At 38.5% G+C, this 24317-nt stretch overlaps 2 protein-coding genes across 2 annotated transcripts; one reads left to right on the top strand and one right to left on the bottom strand.

The window, feature by feature from the left end:
- Positions 1-2425: 2425 nt before the first annotated feature.
- LOC140953390 (cornifelin homolog) lies at positions 2426-9351 on the bottom strand. The gene is made up of 4 exons (XM_073402876.1): positions 9198-9351; positions 6375-6619; positions 5567-5706; positions 2426-2718 (listed from the first exon to the last, which is right to left on the bottom strand). The coding sequence occupies exons 2-4, from the start codon at positions 6607-6609 to the stop codon at positions 2620-2622; spliced, it is 474 nt and encodes a 157-aa protein (XP_073258977.1). The 5' UTR covers positions 6610-6619; positions 9198-9351; the 3' UTR covers positions 2426-2619.
- Positions 9352-14203: 4852 nt separating this feature from the next.
- LOC140953374 (vesicle transport protein SFT2A-like) lies at positions 14204-23769 on the top strand. The gene is made up of 8 exons (XM_073402861.1): positions 14204-14322; positions 15416-15502; positions 17619-17695; positions 18396-18477; positions 19284-19319; positions 20660-20718; positions 20849-20878; positions 21992-23769. The coding sequence occupies exons 1-8, from the start codon at positions 14224-14226 to the stop codon at positions 22029-22031; spliced, it is 510 nt and encodes a 169-aa protein (XP_073258962.1). The 5' UTR covers positions 14204-14223; the 3' UTR covers positions 22032-23769.
- The last annotated feature ends 548 nt before the right edge of the window (positions 23770-24317 follow it).

The raw sequence follows: 24317 nt of genomic DNA, 5'->3' as shown, positions 1-24317 counted from the left end.
GAGCTTTTAAATGATGCCTAGTCTTCTATTAGCTATTCGCAACTCGTTGCGTAATTACACAAAAGATGGGCTGTGTAGGACACTACAGTAATAAATTATTCTTAGCCTGAATTTCAGTCGTCTCTCCAGGTGGCAAACTCCCGAGAAAGACGGCGACTCTTTCGGGAGTTTGGGACTCGAGGAGACGGCTGAAAATTCAGGATGTAAATGATTACTGGATTGCCATCAATAACTTGCAAACTCTATGATTTTTGAAGGCATTTAACCTGTGTACAGCCACCCCCTCCCCTCAGAAAAAATCGAAGAGGGGGCCCCTTCTCCGATTTTTTTTCCGAGGGAAGGGGAAGGCTATACACAGGCTAGCTAGAGAGCACTTTGCATAGCAGACCTTGGAAATAGAGGTGAATGGTCATTGTAGAGAAGTGGCTGCTATGTGCTATGTGGGCGAGTTGGGATGCACTGTGAGAAAAGATTAGAACTGAGTGGGTTAGGAACATTTTTACCGTGCGAACATAAGACGCGCGTGCCTTCTCTCGCTAAACTGTTTAACTTTTTATTAATTAATATTACAAATTTTAGAGCAAGCTTATATCCAATGTCCGCAGTTAGCAGATTAGCTAGTCGAGGCGAACAGTGGTTACACTATGTTATATATATACAAATAGCTCCCAAGCAAGACTAGAGGAAAACTGTAAAAAATGTTAAATAAATAATACCCGGCGCGTATTTGCCTCAGTTTTCACTACCGGCTCTGTACTTTACTAGGGAACTTACCAGTAAGAAACGAGAATTTTGACGTACCGGACGTCAAAAATGTCAACCTGCCTTTCTTCTCTCTTCCAGTGCTCTGACTAGGCAAATTTGTACAGTGGGATTTAAAACAAAGGCATTCAGATTCGTTGTCTTCGACAGAAGTATTCTTTCAAGAACTTATCAAGCGAAATATCAAACTTCGGGTTGCCTTTCATGACGTCCGGGACGTCAGCGTTCTCGTTGCTTAAGCTCGCTACCATCTTGGAGCCCGGAAAAGCCGAGACAATTTAGTTATCCTATTTAAGGATCACAACGGGAACAATGCCAACAAGGGTAAAAATGAAAAAAAAACAATACTCTATTCCGGATCGAGACCCTCAAAAATTATCCCCTAAGGGGCGGCACATACCTATCTAGCGCATATGTAGGAGTATCTCCTGGGGGATCGTCACTCCTGCAAGTTTCTGACTGTCGCAACGTTATTCCTATACATTTTAGGAGGAGTCACCAACAACGTGAGCACTGTTACTATATGAAATCCATGAGACAGGAATGAACGTGATTATTTTGGACAGTTCCAACATACTACAGAATTAGAAAAACGAGGTCGGTCTACTGAATGTAAGCCATTTCTCAGCTACAAGTTAGTTTTCACCTCTGACATCTGAAATTCGGTATTTAAAAGGAATTTTTTTCCGGACCTTTTGATTATCAGATCAATCGTAGGTACCCAAAGTTTGCTGATATGACGTTAACGAATACAATAGTGATTAATGATGATAATAATTTATCAGTTTTGAGCGATGCGAGAACGCGCAAGCGACGGGCTCCTCTGATCTCGCGTGCCACTCGCGCCTGACTTCTCACAATACCGTACAATTCCGAAAATAATCCCCGGGGCTTATATTTTGTAAACGCCCTTTTTGAGGGGCTTATATTCGGAGGGGCTTATCTTGGGAGGGAAATTTGCATTTCAAAATCGATTGGGCTAGCCTTATAGTTGGAAGGGAATTTACCGTTTTTGCTTTATTTTACTTTGTATTTGAGGGCAATTTCCAAGTACAAGCCCCCGTTTGGAAGGGCGATTTAACGGAAGGTTTTTTGCGTTACGAGTTTGGGGGCGTATGTTTGGAGGGGCTTATACATGGAGGGGCTTATTTTCGGAATTTTACGGTATCCCCCAATTGTAGAGCTTGCTTGCAGGCTACGCCTATCTCCTCTTAACGTCCCTTCACATTTGCAAACGCAAACAAACATTTGCGTTGACGGATTCCGTGCGTCCACGTTCCATGTAAACGGATACACATCGTTCTCGTGTGAACGGCAATGAAATGAGACTGGTGTGACCATAACCTATTGCAGTTGAAGAGCAAACGAAGCCACAGAGTACTGTGCACGAAAGCCTGCGCAGGAAGCGTTTCCGTGCGGTTTCGGAGCAAAGAACGAGGAACGAGAGTCAAAGACAGCGCGAAAAATGGCGCATTTTTTTACTCTCGTTCCATTTCTTGCGCGGTCAAAGCCGAAAACCCCGTTCCTCGGTCTTTCTTTGCTCCGAAACTAAATGGAAACGCTTACTACGCAGGCTATGTACACGGTAAAGGGTACTGAGTCCATGCTTTTCTGTTATAGACGAAATACAAACGAAGGCATTTGTTAACTTTTAATTTTGCTTTACTCATTGCAATTTTAGCTCTACTAGCTATACTCACTATACAGCATGGCATTACCGTAGCATCCTCTACAATAATATAGAAAACTGAAAGAGAATCGCCCCAACTACTCTAAATCCCGCGATTGTCTTTCCATGGATACGGTAACTCTTGAAAACAAAGCTGGTGTTTCTTATAGATATCAGCTTGGTAGGAGTTAACCGCGGCGTTGCACATGATTAAGCTCACGGGCCAGCTGACAGAGAACACAAAGGGGACAACACTGAACGATACAATAATCGTCAAAAAGGGAGCCCTGCAATTGGATGAAATAAAGTCAGTCATGGGTGAATTATCCTGTTTTTGGTATTGAAATAATGATTATATGAAAATCATATACAGGAAATGAGGGGTGAAGAATTAAATGAAAGAAGATCATCGCAGTTATAGACGCAACTTTTGCAGTTGCGGAAAGCAAGTTTTTGGTATTCTTTCAGTATGCTCTTATAGCGGAGCTCCAAGCGCGCGCTTCGCGTGCGCAAGCGTAGCCCCATACCTTAGAAAATTTGGTAAACCATCCATCGGAGAAATTTGGGTTATCACGTGACCGTACGCTAGTACGTCCGTACAGATGCTGAGGGAGGGGGGAAGGGAGTCAGGAGTCAGCCCTTTGGGGGGAGGAGTATGTTATAGCGGAAGCACCCGCGCGTCTCGGCGGTATATTGCAGGGCGGATAAAGGTTGGGCGGTGAAACGAGAGCGTCCGAGCAAAAAGGTGTGATGCAGCGGACTGGGACTCTGCTTAGAAATCTCGCTTGTTTTCGACTTCGGTCAGTGCTTGCGATGAGGTTTGTCCATCAGACACTGCCGCTGTCACAGAATTATGGCGGCTTGATTTGTTTTCTTGCACTTCTTCCTCGTTCCTTTGTGCTGGTACGCTGTCTCCGAGAGGCAAACATTGATATTTTTTGTGTGAGGTTTAGTTGGAGTAGACAAACATCTCTTTCAAAGGTTTTCTCTTATTACTTTTATGGCTCCACCACTGAATTATATTAATTTTCGTTCTACTACTCGCCAATGTCGATGTTATTCCAAAACAAATACAACTAAGTACTGTCTAAAACACGAAGGAAAATCTCATCCATGTCATCCGTGACAAAACTAAAAGATAACAGATCGTGTTTTATAACTAGATGACGTGTATTTTAGGTGAAATTATGCTAATTTCAATCACTATCATCCTTCTTTTTAATTTTGAAAAAAAACATCTCATACGTCTTTCTGTTTCTTCGAAACTTCAAAATTAGTTTCCCCTCAGTTTTTACTGTTTACCTTGGTTTGTTTTAGAGAGAAAAACGGAGAAAAAACCTTACAACTAACCTCAATAAATTTTGTTTACATGCGGTTGCCGGATTTGCGACGCATTGCGCGAATCGCTATGGCGCGTTGCACCCGAGAAGCAAAGTTTGAAGCAGTACAACGCCACTATATCAAAATATATCAATCTAATTTTTTGTTATGTTATATAAAATTTATCCCCCTTTAACATATGTAGAAATTGAGGTTAAGAAGTGTTAAGCTTTTACAAATGAAACGGCGAAAGACGATTAGGTGATATTTAGTGCAAGGAGGAGGTATTCAACACTTTCAAATTAAACTCAAATTTTGGCATTATACGACCAACAAGTTTGACTTATAGGCATACAGACACAAACATATGAAACTGTTTATTGATATTTTTATGAAACGAATTTATCTATTTAACATTGTAGCCTGAAATTACAGAAAGAAAATAGGATTTCCGGTTTGCAAAAAGGAAAATTTCGCCGGCCTTCAAGCGCACCGGAAGCGCGGAAAGAGCGCTCGTGCCAGTCCTACTCCGCATCACACATTAAACGAAGAGCGGAGCGCTCGTTTCACCGCCCAACATTTATCCGCCCTGGTATATTGCATAGCTACCCGGACTTTCGACTTAATTTCAATGTCTACATTAATAACAGAAAAAGCAAGAGATAACAATCAAAGGAGACCAATTACGCTGGAAGAATAACATGATAATTTTATAGCGGCGCCTGTGAGAAAATGAGAAATGCTGCGCTAGCGCCCATAAAAGTCATAATGAGTGGCACTGAAAAGAAAAGTGAACAGGAGGAACACATACAACATTTGCTCCAAAAAAGGGGAAACTAGGATGTTTCTGGAAGTTTCACGTTCATGTAGTAGTGCAAAACAATGGCAAAGAAATGTACAAAAAAGGTGTGCTGCACGTGAAAACGAAGTTGCTTTTTTGCTAATTAGACAAACGTGCAACGGTTGTTTTTTTTGCTTATGAGACCAAATGATTTTTGGGGGGCTATTTTTGTTACCGTTGCCGCAGTCGCATTACACAATTTTATATTTTGTTTGACTAAACTATAGATATTAACAAGAGCTTTGCTTTTAGCCCTGGCAAAATCTATATATCAGAAACTCTGTTATCGTAATCCAGCCCTTGATATAAAAATTGGTGGAAAACATAGAACTTTATCTTTTATTATTATGATTTTTTTCTTCTTGAAAATTGGCCCTCGTTACCTCCCTTCAAGGTTAAGGTTCTTGGAAAGTTTGAAGGTGCGGTCGAGGCGATAATTAACAAATATATCACCGTCAACAACAACAGTCCTATTCAGGACTACGTTCACCCGGACGATCAAACTCAACCTACTTTTGAAAAGTTATATTGCCACAATTTTGCAGTGGTGGCTATAAAATCAGACCGCTTCCGTAATGTAGATTAAAGGGCTCTCATAAAGAATTAGGATCATTGTACGTTTTCCATCCCTTAAGTCAACAGATAATCACATAAGCTTCCAGAACGCTTTTCACTAGAGCGCCTTAAAGCCTAAAACATATATAAAATTTAGAGCTTAGTAAGGTGGTTTCTCAGGTTTGCATATTAGTGCCGTAAAAAAAGTTTTTTGCAGTGTTATTTAAACGTTCTTTTACTGTTTTGATGGCCAGGTTGGTTGTTTTCATTTTTCATTCACTTCATTTTGGTGGCATCTTTTTGTTAAATGGCTTGATTTAACTTCAGTCATAATTAAATGTTAGATAAAGCTCCTCAAAGAACTTAAACTAGTCCCCTAGAAGAGGTTGTTTTTTAAGCTCTTAATGCCTGTCGAATACCTGAATATTCTCCTGCACTCTCAGCTTGATCCTGAGTCCCAACAGTGCACCTGGGCAACAGCAAGGAAAGCAACATCCTTCGCCCATCCTGGATGAAACATCAGTCAGCAGGAAGAAAGGACAGAAAAGGCCCATACACACTAGAAACACAAACAAAATAAAATAAACGTGGCTGGGTTAGCTCAGGTGGAAGAGCGTTTGTTTGCAGAGCGGGAAGTCGCGGATTCGATTTCCGGATCCGGACCGATATTCTTACGGTCTTAAGAAAACTGAGTAAGAACGTATTGTCTATGGTTTTGAAACGGATCAACCGCTTTGCGTGACTAGGATGACCACGTAAAAGCGGCGGAGCCGTATCCATTAGGCGTTATACGTGACTAAATACTGCCCTCAATGAGTACATTCAAGCAAGAAATACTAATAAATAAAGTTATAACTATTCTCATTCGTGTAAAAACCGCCTGGTGACGATTTAATCGACTAGATTACTGTGTGCTCCATTGTAAAGCAGTCTATTGGTCCTTTACGGTACGCAGGGAAATTCCCTAGGCCTTTCATACGCCCTAGCAAACAAATTCGCCGTCTTCTCGCAAGTCTACTCTACAACGGACAAGCAAGTTTTCCCACCCTCCTACCCTTCAGCGGCGCTGGCAAATTTTCTCTATCAGCCCACCCTATGCCCTATGCAAAATGTTTTACCCATAACTTATCCATCAAAAGGCATAGGGTGGCTTCTACGCGAATGTGAATTAGTTACTATTACTAACTCCACTTTAACTCATTTGAGTGCCGCTTAAAGAATACTTACGAGAGCCACAGTCCTCAAAGCAACCACACAGTCCAGAGCTCCAATTCCGTTGTGCCTGTTGCAACACTACTTGTTGTTGACTCAACACTACAGTGGTGTTGCTGGTCTGTTGTGCATACGGTGCCGGTTGTTGAGTTACCACTGGATACTGACCCGGGGGGTACGCCGGTGGATACATCGCTTGCCCTGGGGAATACGGCTGAGCCATGGGTGGTGCAGTGGGTGGGGGATCCATTATTTAGGCTCTGAAAGGAAAAGTTATTTTAAAACAAAAATCAACGCGTCCCGATATAAAAGAAACTTGACGTTTCGATGGCTTCATGTCATCGTTAGGGAGTACTTGATCTTTATTGGAAAAACATTATAACACATGTATTTCACATAAACTAAACTTTATTATGATGTTATTTTTGAGGAGATCGGAATAAATACCACGTGACCATGACGTCACAATAGTTTTAGCTTTAAATCGAATTTCTGCCTTTAACGGCATTTTCTTTCGAAATGCTTTACGCTACGTATACTTCGGGTGCTTGTCTTCTGTTGTAAGAAGTTCCACAAAAATCTATACGAGGACTTTTGAGATATCTTTGAATTTCTACTAAAAGGTATAAATTATGTATGAAATGAAGGCTGGATTTAGTGCAAACAAATTTGCTACCTTTTGGATGCTTCCGAAAAGTTTTTATCACTCATTCGTTTTGCACATGACCTTTATGCATTCTACAACCGACTAAACGTAAGTAGACTTGCGCGATTTCGATCAACCATGACAACATGTGAATCAGTCAAACGCAATGCTGAGTTCTTTTTGTAATTTCTAGGGCTACTTTCACGAAATTCGTCGATAGATTTTCTTTAAAAACTTTCAGTGCTGCAATTGATCAGTGTACTATAAAATCCGTGTCCATTGAAAAGTTTTTAAGTTGTCTAACGTAGGCGCAACGTTGATAGCCTGCGTTGCAGGCGTCGAAAGGAGTAAGGGATAGGGAGCGAAGGGGAAAAGGAGGGCCGGGGATTAGGGAGAGAGGGTAAGGGTGAGGTGCTCGCTTAGATATTCTTCCCGACACTGTTCTTTTTCTAATTTTTTGCAAAAAACAATTACAAAACAGCATATTAAGCATATACAGGGGCACCCGATGGATCTGTTCCTCAAATATCTTTTCTTCAGAAAAATTTTTTGCTGGCTGGGAGATCTGGAAAAATAATATGTCCTTGAAAGGAAAGTGTTGCTGGGAAATAGACCATTCAGGGTGTCTGAGCTAGCTCGACCTGATGATGATGAGGGGAGATTCTAGATTTGGTATCTAGAATAGCGTGCTATTTGCTATTTTCAGAAGCCTCTTTCCCCTCCCCCCTACTGTAGGGGTGAATTTCGCCCTTAGCCCCCCCCCCCCCCCACCCCCACTGCGGGGCTGAATTTTGTCCTATGACCACACACAAATTAGCCAGTAACGTCTGCACACACGTCTACTGGGAAACTTCCCGGTAAATCAGGTTGCATGTTGTAGGTGCACCTTGCTGGCTGGGAACTCTTCCATCAGTCTTGCTGGGAGTGAGGAAATGACAAATTTTTACCAGCAATCTCCCAAAATGCTTAAAACGGCTTCAGAAAGCTTTATTCATGCTTTGTTGTTGTTTTTAGGTCTTTTTCTCAAAATTTTCCTACGGGTGCCCCCTGTATATATTTTTTCCTCATCAGCACACTTGGCGTCAGTGCAAGAAAAGTGAAAGTTCTATTTACTTAAATCATAAAATACATTAAGTTCAAGAATTTGAAAAAAAGATTCGTTCCTTTTAAACTTCTTTTCTCTTACATTTATGTCAGAAACATTTACACCCTTATTTTATATAAGAATATTGTTTTTCCGGTCCAGGCTGAATATTCTTGTTTTTCTGCTGATTTAAGGCTGAAAATGCTTGTATTATTCTTAAATTAAAGCTTAGGAGTTACTGTCCATAAGTATTGCAGGTACCTGTCGTCGAACTGTTACTAGCATTGAACATTTGGTTTTACTCAGTGCTGTATTTATCGTTTTGTAGGCTAGTTTCAGGGGCATCCAACGACGGTTTCCTCCTAAATACATTGAAAACACTATTTAAGCTATCCACAGTACTTTTAGATGTCTAGAAATGCATTCTTAAGTAGCACTATAAAAATTGTATCTGTTCGGTCATCCTAGGGAAACTTGAGTCTTTTCGAAAGTATTATTTTCCCGAATATTTTAGATGCAATTCGAAGTTTTACGAATGTGAGACGTTTTCTGATTTCTCACTCTATTGCATTTTTTAGTCTGAAAATTTGAGGCTTCCTTTTCTCTGCGAAAAATAGCCTAACTTAGGGAGTGAAATGTGAAAATTAAACTTCAGAAAATCGTAGGGAATTTGTTAGATAAGCTTCCAAAGTTGTACATGAGTGGAACTTTCATCTAGGAATTTTTAGCAGTCCTCAGGCAATAGAAAATTCTAGGCAATATTTGTTTCTCCGAACAGAAATATTAAACAAAACAGTCGTTGGGTGTCCCTGTAGTTTTGCCGTTTAGAGAAAGGAGTAATTTTATTAGTTACTTAAAACACATGTATAATTCAATGCATTTATTAACAGATTTTCAACACAAAAAATTATATCCTTTTCAACATCTCAGCCTCGATGTTCTTATAAAATGTGTTCTTATAGTAAAAAAAGAGTGTAATCGATTTTGTCAAAGCGCTCAAGCACAAACGAGCTATAGTGTAACATCGCACGCGTAATGTTCTCTGAGAGGTTTAGTCGAAAGCCAAAAAGAACTGCAAAAAATAGAAATTAGGCATTCATCTACTTACTTAAGAGATACGATGATTCTTTTTGAGATTGTTATGTTCAGCAAAGCTCTTGAAGTCCCTTGCTTTGGTTCCACAGTCTCTCTTAGCTTGTTGTTCGCCAAGCACACGGAAGGACGCTTTGTATCGGAGTTTCCGGGAATTCTAGTAATCCTCCGTCGCCCCGGGGCAGGGGGGGGGGGGGCGACCAATATATAAAAGACAAGGAGATCCTAGTCGGACAATACGCATTAATTAAGCCCCTGTAGGAGGCCAATCTGGGCTTTACTTGACACATAATGGAGGAGAACATAATGGAATAGCCAATCAAATAAGAGCTAATAATAATAATAATAATAATATTTAATACTTCTATAGCGCATTGTAACATAGGTATATGATGATATGCGACTTATACGGAACAAAAGTTATGCTGCCTACTGTATTGAAACTATTTGCAGTCAATTAAGTCATCAATAATTTAACATCAATAAAACGGAGTAAGAGATAAAAAAAGGAATAAGAGTGGAAAATAGAGAAATTTTGAAAAAAAAAAAAAAACAAAGTCAACGTAGGCTTCTCTACTAAGGATAGTGGTTCTCTAACAGCTACAGTGATATTGATTTCGTTAAAGGATATTTCTTTGTTGTTTCTTTTTAATATGAAGATATTTCTTTAAGCGAAACTTACTGAAATTCTGTAATTTACACCTCTTAGTGAAACGGCAGGCTCCCCGTCTCTTTTGAATGCTAGCCCCCCCGGATCAGACCTAGTCAAATGGCGTCATACAACTCAGGAATTTGACCACTATGAACTTGTAATTATAAATAGGATCACAATCTCTAATTTACATGTTAAGTGAGACGCATTTCTAGCAAGTTCCACATGTTCAGAGTTGGGCGGTTAAAAGAGGACAAAATAGCAGCGAAAATGGCGCTGGAAAAACATCGAGGAAGCTATCCATTCCCCTCTGATCCCATCTACAGTCGACTCCCGATAACTCGAACCTCGCGCTAACTCGAACTAAAATCGATTTCCCCTGGATTTCCGTCATACATTCACTGTAATCTTACCCTCGGTAACTCGAACCCTCGATAACTCGAACTCCCACTAACTCCAACTAATTTGTTTTTTTTTTTCTTTATAATTTTACCCTCGATAACTCGAACCATGTTTTGAGCCCTTAAAAAGTCGGGAAAAAAGCCGTACACTGGCGTCCGAAACATTCAATTTTGGATTTCCTATTGACGTGTTGTAGGAGTATAGTTTACTAGAGGAAGCTGATGTTGATTATCACAGGCTAACGTGAAGCAGCTTTCCTTCTCAAAACAGTAAAACGCATGCTCTATTTAGGCTATCTTTTGTTACGTTACGTTCTGATTTATAATCTAGAAGTACCTTTTAATTTTCACTTGACATTTTTACAATTAAAGAGGCTGTGTCACGGTAGTCCAGTTCATTTTGTCTAATTTTGCCAATTACTCGCCTTCGATCGCAGCAGGGATCAACTTTGAAAAACTGTTAGGCTGAACAGTTTTCAAAAATCCTAAGTTCAATCCGTTTTAATCTTCTTCAGTTTTGCCCATCCGCGACATCTGTTGTTTCTGTTATGTTATTTTAACCTTCCTTTAAAGTTTAAAGCGGTTATTTTTATGTTTCTCTTAATTCAACGGGCATTTTGTAATTTCTTAATTTGGCTCAATTTCGTGACACAGCTCCTTTAAATGTGATTAAAATGTTCACTGTGCAGTGAAAACTGTTTTTTTACCTTACTCTCGGCTATTTTCTTCGACTCCCAATAACTCGAACCTTTTTTCGATTTCCCTTGAAGGTTCGAGTTATCGGGAGTCGACTGTATATCAGATAAAACCGTCGCTTTGTTTGGAATTTCGTGATTGAATAACCCTATTGAGAACCCTCTATGCTCTCTAGTGGTCATCATTTGTGACCTGGTTGTGAGCTTTTAAATGATGCCTAGTCTTCTATTAGCTATACGCAAAGCGTTGTGTGATTGCACAAATAACGGGCTGTGTAGGACACTACAGTAATGAATGATTCTTAGCCTGAATTTCAGTCGTCTCTTCGGGTCGCAAACCGATCTCAAGAAAGACGTCGACTCTTTCGGGAGTTTGGGACTCGAGGAGACGGCTGTAAATGCAGAATAAATGATTACGGGATCGCAAATCGCCATCAATAACTTGCGAACTTTATGATTTTCGAAGGCATTTGACCTGTGTACAGCCGCCCCCTCCCCTCAGAAAAAATCAAAGAGCGGGCCCCTTCTCCGAGTTTTTTCTGCGGGAGGGTGGAGGCTGTGCATAGCCTGGGGAGCACTTTGCATAGCAGACCTTGGGAATAGAGGTGAATGGTCATTGTAGAGAAGTGGCTGCTATGTGCTATGTGGAGGAGGGTTGGGATGCACTGTGAGAAAAGATTAGAACCAGTGGGTTTTTACCTTGCGAAAATAAGACGCGCGTGCCTTTTCTCGCTCAACTATTCAACTGTTTATTAATTATTGCAAATTTTACAGCAAGCAATATCCTCTGCCCGCAGTTAGCAGATTAGCTAGTCTAAGCGGGCGGTGGTCCACCATGTGATTTTTATAAATGTTAAATAAATAAAACCCGGCGCGTATTTGCCTGAGTTTTGACGACCTCTGTAAATTACTGGGGAACTTACCAGTAAGCAACGAAAACTTTGGCGTACGGGAAGTCAAAAATGGCAACCGGAAGTTGCTTTTCTTCTCTCTTCCAGTGCTGATCTGAATAAGCAAATTTGTACAGTGGGAGTTAAAACAAAGGCATTCATATTCGTTGTGTGAGACAGAAGCGTTCTATCAAGCGAGGTATCAAACTTCCAGTTGCTCTTCATGACGTCCAGGACGTCAGCGTTCTCGTTGCTTTAACTCCAGGGAGGCGGGGGGGGGCTACTCCTGGGAATTCTTGCTGGGGGTGTGCCGCCGCCTGGCTCTCCAATTTTCCCCATCCGTTTTCAGACCAGATCTCTAAAATCCGTACCCATTTCAGACCTGGCCTTTAGGCAGAAATTATGTTATCATTACTTAGATTAAAGCGCAAACAAAAAAAAATTCTTCAAATCCATTTCAAATTCGCATATTTCTCTTTCTTTTTTACTTATTTCTTGGAGCCAGGAAAAGCCGGGCTAGTAGAGTTAAAAGTAAAAATTTCTAAAAAATGATTATGCTACTTGCCTGCTGTACAGGCATACCTCTAGGCTAAAATTTGACAGTAATCTTTCTCCTTTTACCATAGTGACACTGTGTTATACATTCTTTCTATCCTTTCATTTGTCCTTTGTTGTTTTCTTTTCTGTTGTTGTTGTTTTTTTTTTCTGTGATGTTATTTTAGTATCATACCATTAAGTTCCGAAAGTAACGACCCTCCAAAAGTAGCCACGCTTCGAAAATAACGAACTTTCTAAACTGGCGAGCGACCTAAAAAAAAATTCCCTTTTTTTGCAGCTAGAATTGAAAGAAATCAAAGACATCTGAAAAGGCTATATATTACCAAACCATGGCTCTTGCAAACTGATCTTAAGTTAAGTTTTATGATCAAAAAAGCCTATAACGACTAAATTCAACAGCTCCGTGACAATACGATCTAATATTACTGGTATTGATGGGAACTGACTGCTTCTAACGTAGATTATTCAGAAGACTGATTTTTTCGAATATTGTTGTTCAAAACAATAACATGTAACAATTTTCTCCAAATAAAAAGTGTGTTTTCTTTTGTTGCGATTTTATTGGCGTAACTTCGAAACGCCGAAGAACGGTACGCATTTGTAGCTAACCGAAAGCAGCGACCCGCTGAACATAGGATTATGTCTGACTCGCACCCAGACGTCTCTCTTCGATGTGCGCGCAAAGGAAGGCGGGAAGCCCTTGCGGTTCATCACCAGTCACTCGCGTTTCGCGCTCGCCTCTGCCATGCGAAAAACGAAGCGCCTGAGGAGGAGGCTGGGATTATGTAGCGACTCCGAAAGTAGCCTTAGGAAAAGGCTGCGTAATCCGAAAGTAACGAGGGTCGTTACTTTCACGTGCCCATATCCTTGTAATTGTAACATTCGAGTTCGTTCATCCTACCCACGACACCCTGCCCATAGTAAGTAATTTTGGTAATTATATCAACCCAACTTTTTTGCTTAATTAACCCTGGAGCGTAGCGTCCATACACTCACATACGCCCACGCGTACAGCTGAAATCTGGCAAATTTTTTGTATTTTTTTTTTTGAAAGCATTTTTATCATTAAATCGGGATGACGGATAAATTTTTTTGCATTACATTAGCGTCTTTGCTTGTAACCAGCACTTGATGGCGCCTCTGTCTTATCCTTTATTTTTTTCTGTAAACACTGTACCTGTCATACCAATAACTATATGGGTAAAAGAAACAACTAATTTCTGCATTTCCCTTCGTATTTATTTATGGAAAATGCCATGTGGAAAGGGCTGGAAATGACATTGCCGCGAAACTAAATTCAGAAATTTTCTGGAGGAGCACCCTAGTTTGAATTGCCTTCAGCGCTCTAACTTTTCTTCCCGTGCGTACACTTTAAAAATTTCATGCTACGCCTCTGTAACCGGAGATTTTTTCTTACCCAACGAAAAAACCTACCCACCCGAGACTGGTATAATTGAAGACGAATTTCATTTTCTCTTCCATTCTCTAAAATACTCGATCCCAAGGGAGAAATTCTACAATCAAATCCAACAAAAGTTTTTTCAACTTTAATCAGCTATCTTACACAGAATTAATAATTAAATTGATGAATTCACAGAATTTTTCCGTAAATTCACATTTGTTGAAATTTGTCTCATTATGTAATGATTTACGTACCACTTTGTTATCAAATCATGCTGATGACGCTTGATTGACTGTAGTAGTCATTGTATTGCATTATCATTGTTATAAATTGTAACTTTATGTTAAAACTTTTGCAAGATACTGTAACTACATAATTATAGTTGTTGAGTCATGTACATCACGTCCACGTGATTTCGGTTTTCATTGAATGCTGGGTAACTGAATGCTGGTTAACCTGGGCAAGATGGCGCCCTCCACCATTCAGAAAATCAAGTCTACAATAACAGGCAGAGACCCAGAGCAAGACGGAATTATAACGGAGGTGCGATAGTCTTCTTTGATTCTATTTTATTGTCACAGCATTTCGCATGAGACCTTCTGCGGGTCTTTAAACTCTTTAGTCGGCGTTTTCTATGTTGTAGTTGTGGACCAAACTGTTTAGACTGAAATTTGACTTTAGAGTTCTTGTTTCCGTTCCATTATTTAAAGAGGTTGAAAATTTGCTTTCTGAAAATGTTTTAATTATAATCATAAAATTTAATTACACCACATGCTTACACTACCATGCAACTGTTGACCTTAACGTTGTGAATTTATAGGAGTTTCGATTCTAAACTAAGCTCATATTAGCCTAATTAAAATGAAAACATAGCTGTGATTTTTAAAATTATTTTTCAAGCTAACCTTTCACTGCAATAAAATGTTAAATAATTGGGCATCTATTTCCTGTAGTAAATCTTAAGACTAAATGAGGAGCTGCTGTGTGAAAGTGAGGACAGGCATTCATTCCACATTAGAGTTAGAAATGCTACTGGCAATTTTAGATAGCTGCAACTAAACTTTTTCGCAGAATAAAGTTATGGAATGTAACTGTATTATTAATAGTATGAATAAAGAGCGAAGAAAACTTTAAAATTATTGCTTTAAAATTTTAGTGAATTGTGTGGTTCAAGAACACATCTAGACCTCTTTACTTCAGGAAGAAAATTCATTGTGACCAGTACAATACGGTATTAACACAACAAATCTAATACGACCAAATTTTGTGGTCATGCATTGGTCACTTTTTTATATTCCACTGTATCTTTGTAAGTCTTTGCTCCCAAGAGTGACCAAAGTCAAAATTCAACAAAATTTCCACATTTCATGTTGTAAGATGTTAATAAACAGAAAGTACCACGTGAAAGTTTTGATTGAATGGTGACAATGGAGTATTTCATTTACAGACTCAAATGTCAAAACCACCTCTCAGGACTTAATGATAATATTATTTCAAAAGTAGGTTGAGTTTGATCGTCCGGGTGAATGTAGTCCTGACTTCAGGACTACGTTCACCTGGACGATCAAACTCAACCTACTTTTGAAATGACTCCTGGCTTCAGACCTTTCACAATAATATTATTGTTCTTTACTAGATATCTGATGCAACTACCTTGAGCTGGTCAACACGGATCAAAGGATTTATTATTTGCTTTTGTATTGGTGTGGTGTTCTCCATTTTGGTATGTAAAAGAGGGCGGAAATAAATTCCAGCTGTATATTCATTGTCTTCAAAATAAAGGGTATTGTTTTTGATTAGCTGATCAAGGAACATGCAGCTTTAACTTCATGAGAATCAAACCAGGTCAAGCTATCCCCACAAATTCTACTGATTTTAAAAATTGAAGCCATTGAATGTGCTTGATATCAGCTTCCTTGTTGCATTTGTGCATGCGTAATGCAGTGGTTTCAAAACAAGCTGTTACCCGCCAGTGTTCTGCTGGCTACTCTAGACCCCCCTAGCTTCAGGGGTCTTCCAGCCCCTCGACTGTCACAGTCGCCTACTTTTCCAGAGTCAGCCGCCTACTTCAAAACATTTTGAAAGCCCTGATAATGAGCAGTAAATTGACATACAAGATGTTGATATACATCTTTTTAGAATTAATTTTGTCCACTCAAAACCTCTTTTCACTCACACTGACTCTAAAATTTACCACTCACTGTATACTAGTATCTATTTTGTTTTTTTGCATCAAACTCATTATCGTACTTTGTCATACCACAAAACACAGGAAAATGAAATTTAAACTAAGATAAAATTGGACCACAGTATACAAGGTGGCATAAAAATTTTTATAAATTGCTTGTCTGTAATTGCTGCTGAAGTTAAAGCAAATAATGTTGCCTGTCCATCATTACTTGACACCTCATATTTAAACGTGCTAACTTGGTGGCTTTCAGACAGCAGTTTTGTTGTGCCGTGATAAAGATTGTTTTTAGCAACAAGGACTAACAGGTTCAGTTTTTCTATTGATCAGTAATATTTGTAGGATCCATGTGTGTACAATGCATGCTTGACCTGGTCTGCCTATAAACTGTATGCGAGGTCGTGCTCTAAGAAAAAAGTGAAGGGAGCCCAGTGCTTGGAGCCTATGTAATCCAGGATGCCTAGCATATGAGTTTTAAGAAAAAGCTAAGATTTTGTAGTCACTTCAGACAAAAAAAGACTCCAGGGGCCACTGAGTGTTCCCAGATATATATAGGATATGTCAATACAGCAATAAAATTGATAATGATAAAGTATAAGTATACAGTGGAAGCTCTCATGAGTGCACAGCCTCGGATGGGAAGCTGGAGCTGGCCGCTTACTGAATGTAAAAGAGCTTGTGTGAGAGTTGAGAAAAATGGGGCAGAAGGCAGCAGTGACATTGAGGAGAGCTTCCACGGTAGTTATAAATTATATTATAAATTATTAGTATAATTAGTTGGATAGAATATGTTTAGTTGTCCTTTCTCTGTGTCGTTTTTGTGGCTGCATAAATAAGAAAAGAAATTGTTTCATCAACTGAGTCAATGATAAAGTCATTTAGCTCTGTAGTTTTTCCATATTCTTACGTGGTGGTAAACCGATTTCAGATGAGAGCAAATTTTCGTGTTTCACTCCTCCAAATATGTGTTTCCACATTTTATTATGAAACTGTCCCCTTCATTCATTTGTTGTAAACAATCATTACACTTCATTTATTTGAAACAAACCCTTTAATTATTTGTAATATCTAGTCACCCAGGAAAAAGTTGTGTCTCAATACAAGTGTCTCAAGTGTTAGTATTTATTTTGTAAAACACTGAAACTCATCAAAGAACAAAACTATTTCCATAGAGCCAAACTTCCAGCGTATGGAAGTGTATAGTACAGTCAAATCTTGCCTTGCGGACACCCCACTATGTAAGGGACACCCCGATAATACAGACAGCAGTTAAATCCCTGGCAAAAATAATTCAAGATGTTTGACTGAAATGATCTCCCACTATTATAGACTCTCGCAAAAGAGGACACTAACTTAAAGTCCCTGCGGTGAAGTTGACTGTATTATCTTCTGCAATAAACAGCATTACTTGACCATAAAGATAAATTTTTTGGTCTCAGAATGTTAAATATGGCTGCATATTCAGATTAGACATTTCGCTAATTGCTAATTGTTCCAAAAAAAAACTTATATTGTTCAAAACATGATGCAGACCTTTCTATCCCATCCTTGTTTATTAAAAAAAGGCACATGCAAAATTTTTAAGTATTATTTTTATTTGTACTCTATCAATTAATTTTATTGCTACTCAAATTTTAATCTCTTTTGTCAGGGAGTGATATTTTTATGGAAGGACATTAAATTATTTGCTGTGTTCTATTCACTTGGTAACCTTATGGCATTATCTAGGTATGTACATTTTGTTGATTGTAATAATGAAATTTGTGCCTCTTTTTCAATGATACAAATTAAAGTAACCATTTGCGAGGAAAAACTCAGGGCTTTCAATAAGACCTGGCAACTACCAGTGCTCTGGTAGGTATTCCTGTTGCAAAGCACCCTGTCATTACTGAATACTTACAAGAATCATTGGTTTTAAAGGGGCTTTGTCCAATCACTTTGTTTAGTCTATGCAATAACTCTCTCTTATTTACTGTAAAACATTTTGTTAGCAATGAATTACCATGTCATGTAAATAACAAAAACTCAGCTTAGTGACCATTGTCTCTTCCAAGCATTTCTGTTTTGAGTTATAAACAACACAAAAAAAATCAAACTTTGAAAAAATGGTAAGCTGAACAGTGTCAGTCAAAACCCCAATAATTATTACTAACCGTCTTCTCCTTTTTTGCCCATCTTTGGTTGCCTTCTTTTGTATTTGCATGTATGTTTTGCTTAATTTGGTCAACCTAGTGGCTGAACTTGGTTAAATTTCATATCACACAGCTCCAAGCTTCCACCTACGTGTACTTCAGCTTACTCTTACGTCTCCCACAGGAGTTATTGAATGGTTCCCCTAAAAGTAAATGTCTTGTTAATATTTAAACCCTCACCTATCATTGATTGCCGTTATTGTATCATTTGCCTGTTTCTTTATTCTGGTTTATAGTACCTGTTTTCTTATGGGTCCTATGAAACAGTTGAGGAATATGTTCAAAGAAAAGAGGCTTATTGCAACGATAATCATGTTGGTAAGGAAATAGGTCATTTTCCCATTTTAAAGATTAAAGAATTAACGTGCAATGTTGCATAATTGAGGCCCTGTTGGGGGAAAAATCTGAGGTGACATGACCTTGAAATAGCATTGTAAGACAGATGAAATGTCAACAAATGACATCAAAATGGGTTGCGACTGTGACACGGACAAGAGCAATGGCAAATACAATAATAATTTATTGTAAAATACCGTCAAGGACACAGCCTCCTTCTCAATCCTTTAAATAAAGGGTTTTGACATTCAGAACTATATGGGGACATATGTCCCCCCCCCCCCCCAAAAAAAGGGCCTCATACATTCAACTGGAAACCACAAGGGTGGAGGACAAGGAGTTTGCTGCCTGCAAAGCTGCCATAAAAATTTATCTCCAACAAAATAAGGGTCATTCTCGTCCACAAAGCATTGATTATCCTGGTCAGTATCACAGATTGACAGCTCTGGCTGGACCAGGATATTGTGCAAGTGTACCAGTTTGTCATTTTTATAACTGATGGTTATCATTATTTTTTCAAATGTTGGAGGCTACGCTTATGGCCGGTAGTCTGTGTTTTGCAGACTTACTGCTTTGGCCCGCATTCAGCCTTTGACCTCTTGGACTATTGACTCACAGCGCATTCAGGCGCTAGAAATAATTGTTAAATACACCATGGCCCTCCACACATTGGGTCATCTAAATCTGACAAAAACATTTCCAAGATGCAGTCAAAATTTAGAGTGTGTATTATTACGCATGACATACAGGACTGCAGTTTGAAAACTTGTTTTGTTTCTTTTTTTCAGGTTTGCCTTATTCTTACACTGTGTGCTGCCTTATGGGTGAGTTATGAAGACACCTTACCTAATGACCACATTACGGGCCAGGGGCAGGGTAGGGCGGGTGCTCTATGAAAGTGACGTGGGTTTTCATCATACCTTTTAGGGGGTAAAATTTGTGGATTGTTACTATCGTTGTTTAATTTTATCCTTGGTTTAAGTTTGATTTTCCTTTGTTTTAGGTATGGTAGTGAATCATATGAGTTTAAAACAAGAGAAAATCAATACCAAGGATAAAACTGAAGCACAAAATTGCGTTTTAGGCTACCACTTGTTAAAAACTGAAATTACTTAGTGTACGACTGGAGTTGTTGCAGTAAAAAATGATGGGAAATCTTTGTGCAAGTTAAATGTGTGGAATTTTTATAAATGACACCTCTTAGGTGAATAGTAAAAAGTATAGGTCCTTATTTGACTGACAAACCTGAGGTCGACAGCATGCTCACTGTACCCCGCTCTTTTTATCAGTGCTTCATTTTATGGGTATTTAATGCTATTTAAAGCTACACTGAAAGGAAAGAAGTCCAACTTATAGAAGGATTGGACGTCACACTTAGGAATGTATTTCCAAAACCTCTTGCACAGAAGGCCCGGGCACACTTTTTAGTACACATTTCTTTGACGTCCACTGCACAACTACGATGTGACACCTCCTAATGCGACAATTTATGGCGGACGTGAACATACTAAGAAGAATTTTCCTTTCTGTTTTTGAACCAGGATAAAATCCTTAAGAATTCAACTCCAGGAAAAATTGCCTACATTTGACAAATTGAGTTGGTCCTAACAAACACAAAAAAATTTGAAAGGACGCAAATTCACTATTTTAGCGACGTTTTCATTGTTGTCGTCATTGTCATTGCTTACGCTCCCTATTATAAACTGGTCACTAGTCATAAAATACATGTATTGGTCGCCAGAAATAAGGACATTTTGTGGAATACATGTAGTACATGAAAGGTTTAAAATAATCAAAGTTGTTGTGCATGCAACATCCCAAGGCTTAATAACTGGACAGCCGGGGTAGAAGAGATGAATAGGATAATGGAGACTAAACAATATGAGATAATTAGTGATGTTACTTAAGCTTTAGAAAAACCATAAACACAACTGCACAGCTTGGCACATGAATGCCAAACACAGGTCACCAAATTGGCAGCTTTTGCTTAAGTTTTCGTCACAATTATATTTTTTTAACTTAGCCATGGCAACCCTTTCCATGAGTCACCTTGCTGACAACTTATGCAAATTTAGCATCAAGCACTAGACTCAAACTCAAACATGTACAACAGCTACTGTCACTGTTTGAAAGCCTATTAACTCTTCTGTTTTGTTTGTTTCAGTGGGAAAACAAAGGACTGGCTTTGCTGTTTTGCATTCTTCAGTATTTAGCAATGACGTGGTATGTAAATGATATTGTCTGTCCAATAACAGCTTTCACACTGCATTGCATTTGCAGCTTTTTGTTGTTTGTTTTCACTGTGTGGCCATTGACGTCTTCTTTATTTGATGCTGTTTGTTCTTTTTCTTAGGTACTGTCTTTCCTACATTCCATTTGCAAGGTACTTCAATAAATTAATTTTCTTGTAATCATTTAATTTTCATAACTTACAGTGACTCTTTTATGGGCTGCAGTTAATGCATTTAGGAGCCAAAAAATGTTGTTTTGGAGAACAAGTACTTTTTGATAGAACTGAGTTTCATTGTTTCTGTTGACTTACCATGTGCAGAAAAAAAGATATTGTTACTAACTAGAAATATGTTAACAGGTTGTTACTTGGTTAGTATCAGCCGGCTACTCTGCTTAGCATTTCTTTACAGATGGTGATTTTGAATAAAATATCCCTGTACTGGCCGGTTACTTTGACAACTCAGCCATCTACTTCAAAGCTTTCTGACAACCTTGTGTTAATCACAATAACCAGCAAGAATATTGTTATTAAATAATTATTATTAACAGTAATGTTTGATAAAGTGGTAGGTGTTTAATTTTCTACCGAGTTTAAAGACAAGATGTAGCCACTTGATCTGAGCAAATTGCAAGTTATTTGAATGGCTTCAAACAATTTTTTGTCCATTTTTTCAACAACCCTGAGGTTTTCTGTTTATTTTGCCCAAAATAGAAAAAATGGAGCTAGGCAAAACTCTGTTGTATTAATGATGTTTGTTTGAAGATGAACCTCAAGCAGGTCTTGTTAAACATTTGAAATGTGTTACTTCCAAAACGTTTGGTGCTTGTTTTCTATTAGTGGCTATCAGTGTCTATCCTACAAGCAGAGGTCCTTTGATCTTCCTAGTCAAGCCGACTTATCTAGGAAATCCAAGTACCTCTACTGGAAGGGTAACCAGTGGCTGATTCCCAGCTGTCACGCACTCCAAAGAGAAACTCTCTCAATTCCTGGACTGGTGTTTCCTAGGTCTTATCATAACCATGTCTCATCCTTTTAATCCTTTAATCCCTAAGAGTGATCAGCATTAAATTTCTCCTTGTAATATCAATGTTTTGTAGAGCAGAGTGGTTATGAGAATTACAGACATGATCACACAAGATGAATTTTCTTGATATTTTATCAACTTCTCCCCACTACTTCATTAGGAAATGAATAGGAGCAACAAATGAGAATTCAAATTTTGATCTTAGGGTTTAAAGGGTTAATCACTTCTTTTTTCTTCAGGGATGCTGTGAAAAAGTGTGTCACGAGTTGCCTTGCATGAGTTAGCCAACTTCATTGAGCTGAGGTGCACAGATAAATATAAAATATTAACTATAATTCACCTCAGTTGAGGTGTGTAATTAAATAAGAGGGCGTGTGCAGAAGAACGTCTTATATGACTCCTAATGTGATGTTTAATTCTCCTGTTGTTTCATGACAGTCTTTCAGAAGTCACTTGGGGCTATTTTGCAGGCACACGTCCATTATTTTCAGTGTAAATCATGCAAGTGAATAGCCAGGTTAAATTTTGTTTTATCCTTCGTCAAACATGTGAAATAGTTATGACCTGTTATGTTCAGGCACCTCCAAGCAAGCTAATCAGAGTGCAAATATAAGACAGTGTTCAGCAGTGGAGGATCCATGGGGAGGGGAGGGGAGGGTTCCCCCCCCAGGGGGAATCCCATATGAAAGAGATAAGGATGCTTGTGGAAAACTTAGAGTTAAACCCCCTAACGAGACCTATCAGGGAGTAGCTCCAGCTTTATTTCTTTACTAAAGGAGGTCATACACTGCACCTTAACACTGTATGACGGTATTTTACCTATATTTATATACATGGTATTTTTACGCACACAACCGTAAGTAATACGTCGTTGTTAAAAGTTTGGCTTTCTGTCCAGAATACCCTACTTGAGACCAGCCATCTTGCTTAGGTTTGATTGCAGACCTTAGGATCTTTGTCACTTTCATATAGCAGTACCCCCCCCCCCCCCCTCCCTGGCTGACCTCCCTTAATGTTAATAAAGCTATTAGATTATGGGTGTATAGTTTTTACTAATAAAAAGGGCTGTCATTAAGCGCCAGGGACCGGGGACTCCCTCCAAATAGTATGACAATGATCCCTAGCAACTTTTGTAGGAAAATTGAAGAAAAAATAATAGAACCAAAAGAAATCTCTACCTGTCTGATACCTCGCCAACTTGTCATTTTTGCCCGCTAACTTGGAAAACTTAGTGACTGCCCTTAATTAAGACCAAGCACAGTGAAACTGAGACTGCTGCCACGGAACAAAATGCATACAATATGTATGTGGTAGTAATAAAAAGGATTCGAAAAGCACAATCTCTTAGCCATAAATTATGTCACTAAATCATGTGCACATTCAAAGTTGCATGTCAGAAGGTGACTAGAAAACGTAACGAGCAGTGAGGAAGAGAAGACGTTTTAGCCACTGTTTTCAAAATGTTTGCATCTGCCCTTGCCGTTCAGTTGTGTGGTGTTTAATTACTGTGATTTATAAGTGGATTTCAGTCATTGTAGTCTTAATATTTTTTTACTCTACTAATCACTGATTAGCGACTTTTAGACGAAATTACTTGTTTGTGTCAAACCCCAGCAGTGTTAAAATTGTTTATCAGGTTTTATTTGGTAGACATTCCATGATCAAATGATAGTTACATGCATGTATATGAATTTCTCAAATTTAGAGCGCGGAATGAAAAAATAAATGAAGAAATCATCGCAGTTTAAGACGTACCTTATGAGTTGCAGCGATGATCTTCTCTTTATTTATTACATTCCATGATGGTCACAGCTGAAATCTACCCATTTTGAACACCATACAAGACATCAGATTAATTTGCACCATAATTTATTTCATATAATAACTATTCAATGTCATTAACGTGTACTCTTACATTAATAATGATAATGAAGCAGTTTTGTACGTATGTTAGACTTCCAGTGAGACTGTAGGAGGAGAATATGTTAAGAAAAGAGAATTTGATAACAAATTAAGACCATTGTAACATTTGATGTTAAATAAGTGTGGCTGAGTTAAAGATGTTGGCATAAGTTGTAAAATCAAAATGTTTAAAAAGCGCCATGAGACAAATAATTTAAGATTGTCCCTAGAAAATAGCGATTGCGCATGGATTGTTTTAGTCAAGATTACACTGTGACAATAACATTTGACGATAACATTTGTCTCGAAACAAAGTGCTGAAAGTGTTTGTGGATTATGTGCTCCTATTTCCCCCACCCCACCCTCACACATATCTCTGGATCGTCCTTTTAAAATAGTAATCACAGTATAAAAAATTTGATCCTTAGAAAAAATAGAAAAATAATCAGATGATATTCAATTCATATTAAATAAACTTTCAGTCAACTGCAGATCTGCAGTTGTTGTACATTCGAGTATAATTTGCATAACAAAAAATGCTAAGAAACTGTCAGCAGAGTAAAGGAACATGTGACTTGTTTGATTGCAGTTGCTTCATTATTTTAAAAGTGATGATGGATATTTTCAAAATGCTACAACTATTTGCTTCTTTTATATTTCATT

This window comes from Porites lutea, chromosome 1 (assembly GCF_958299795.1).
Source record: "Porites lutea chromosome 1, jaPorLute2.1, whole genome shotgun sequence".
Classification (NCBI taxonomy): domain Eukaryota; kingdom Metazoa; phylum Cnidaria; class Anthozoa; order Scleractinia; family Poritidae; genus Porites; species Porites lutea.
Note: the sequence above shows the minus strand (reverse complement) of the source record. Positions and strands in the feature narration are given on the sequence as shown.

What these genes read in the sequence shown, in the direction of transcription:
- LOC140953374 (XM_073402861.1), top strand. Translation starts at nt 14,224, where the DNA reads ATGCTGGTTAACCTGGGCAAGATGGCGCCCTCCACCATTCAGAAAATC. An exon ending in AAGACGGAATTATAACGGAG is followed by an intron (nt 14,323 to 15,415) that starts GTGCGATAGTCT and finishes GTTCTTTACTAG; the next exon opens with ATATCTGATGCAACTACCTT. An exon ending in AACCTTATGGCATTATCTAG is followed by an intron (nt 17,696 to 18,395) that starts GTATGTACATTT and finishes TCTGGTTTATAG; the next exon opens with TACCTGTTTTCTTATGGGTC.
- LOC140953390 (XM_073402876.1), bottom strand. Translation starts at nt 6,609, where the DNA reads ATGGATCCCCCACCCACTGCACCACCCATGGCTCAGCCGTATTCCCCA. An exon ending in CTTTGAGGACTGTGGCTCTC is followed by an intron (nt 5,707 to 6,374) that starts GTAAGTATTCTT and finishes TTGTGTTTCTAG; the next exon opens with TGTGTATGGGCCTTTTCTGT. An exon ending in GAGTGCAGGAGAATATTCAG is followed by an intron (nt 2,719 to 5,566) that starts GTATTCGACAGG and finishes ATCCAATTGCAG; the next exon opens with GGCTCCCTTTTTGACGATTA.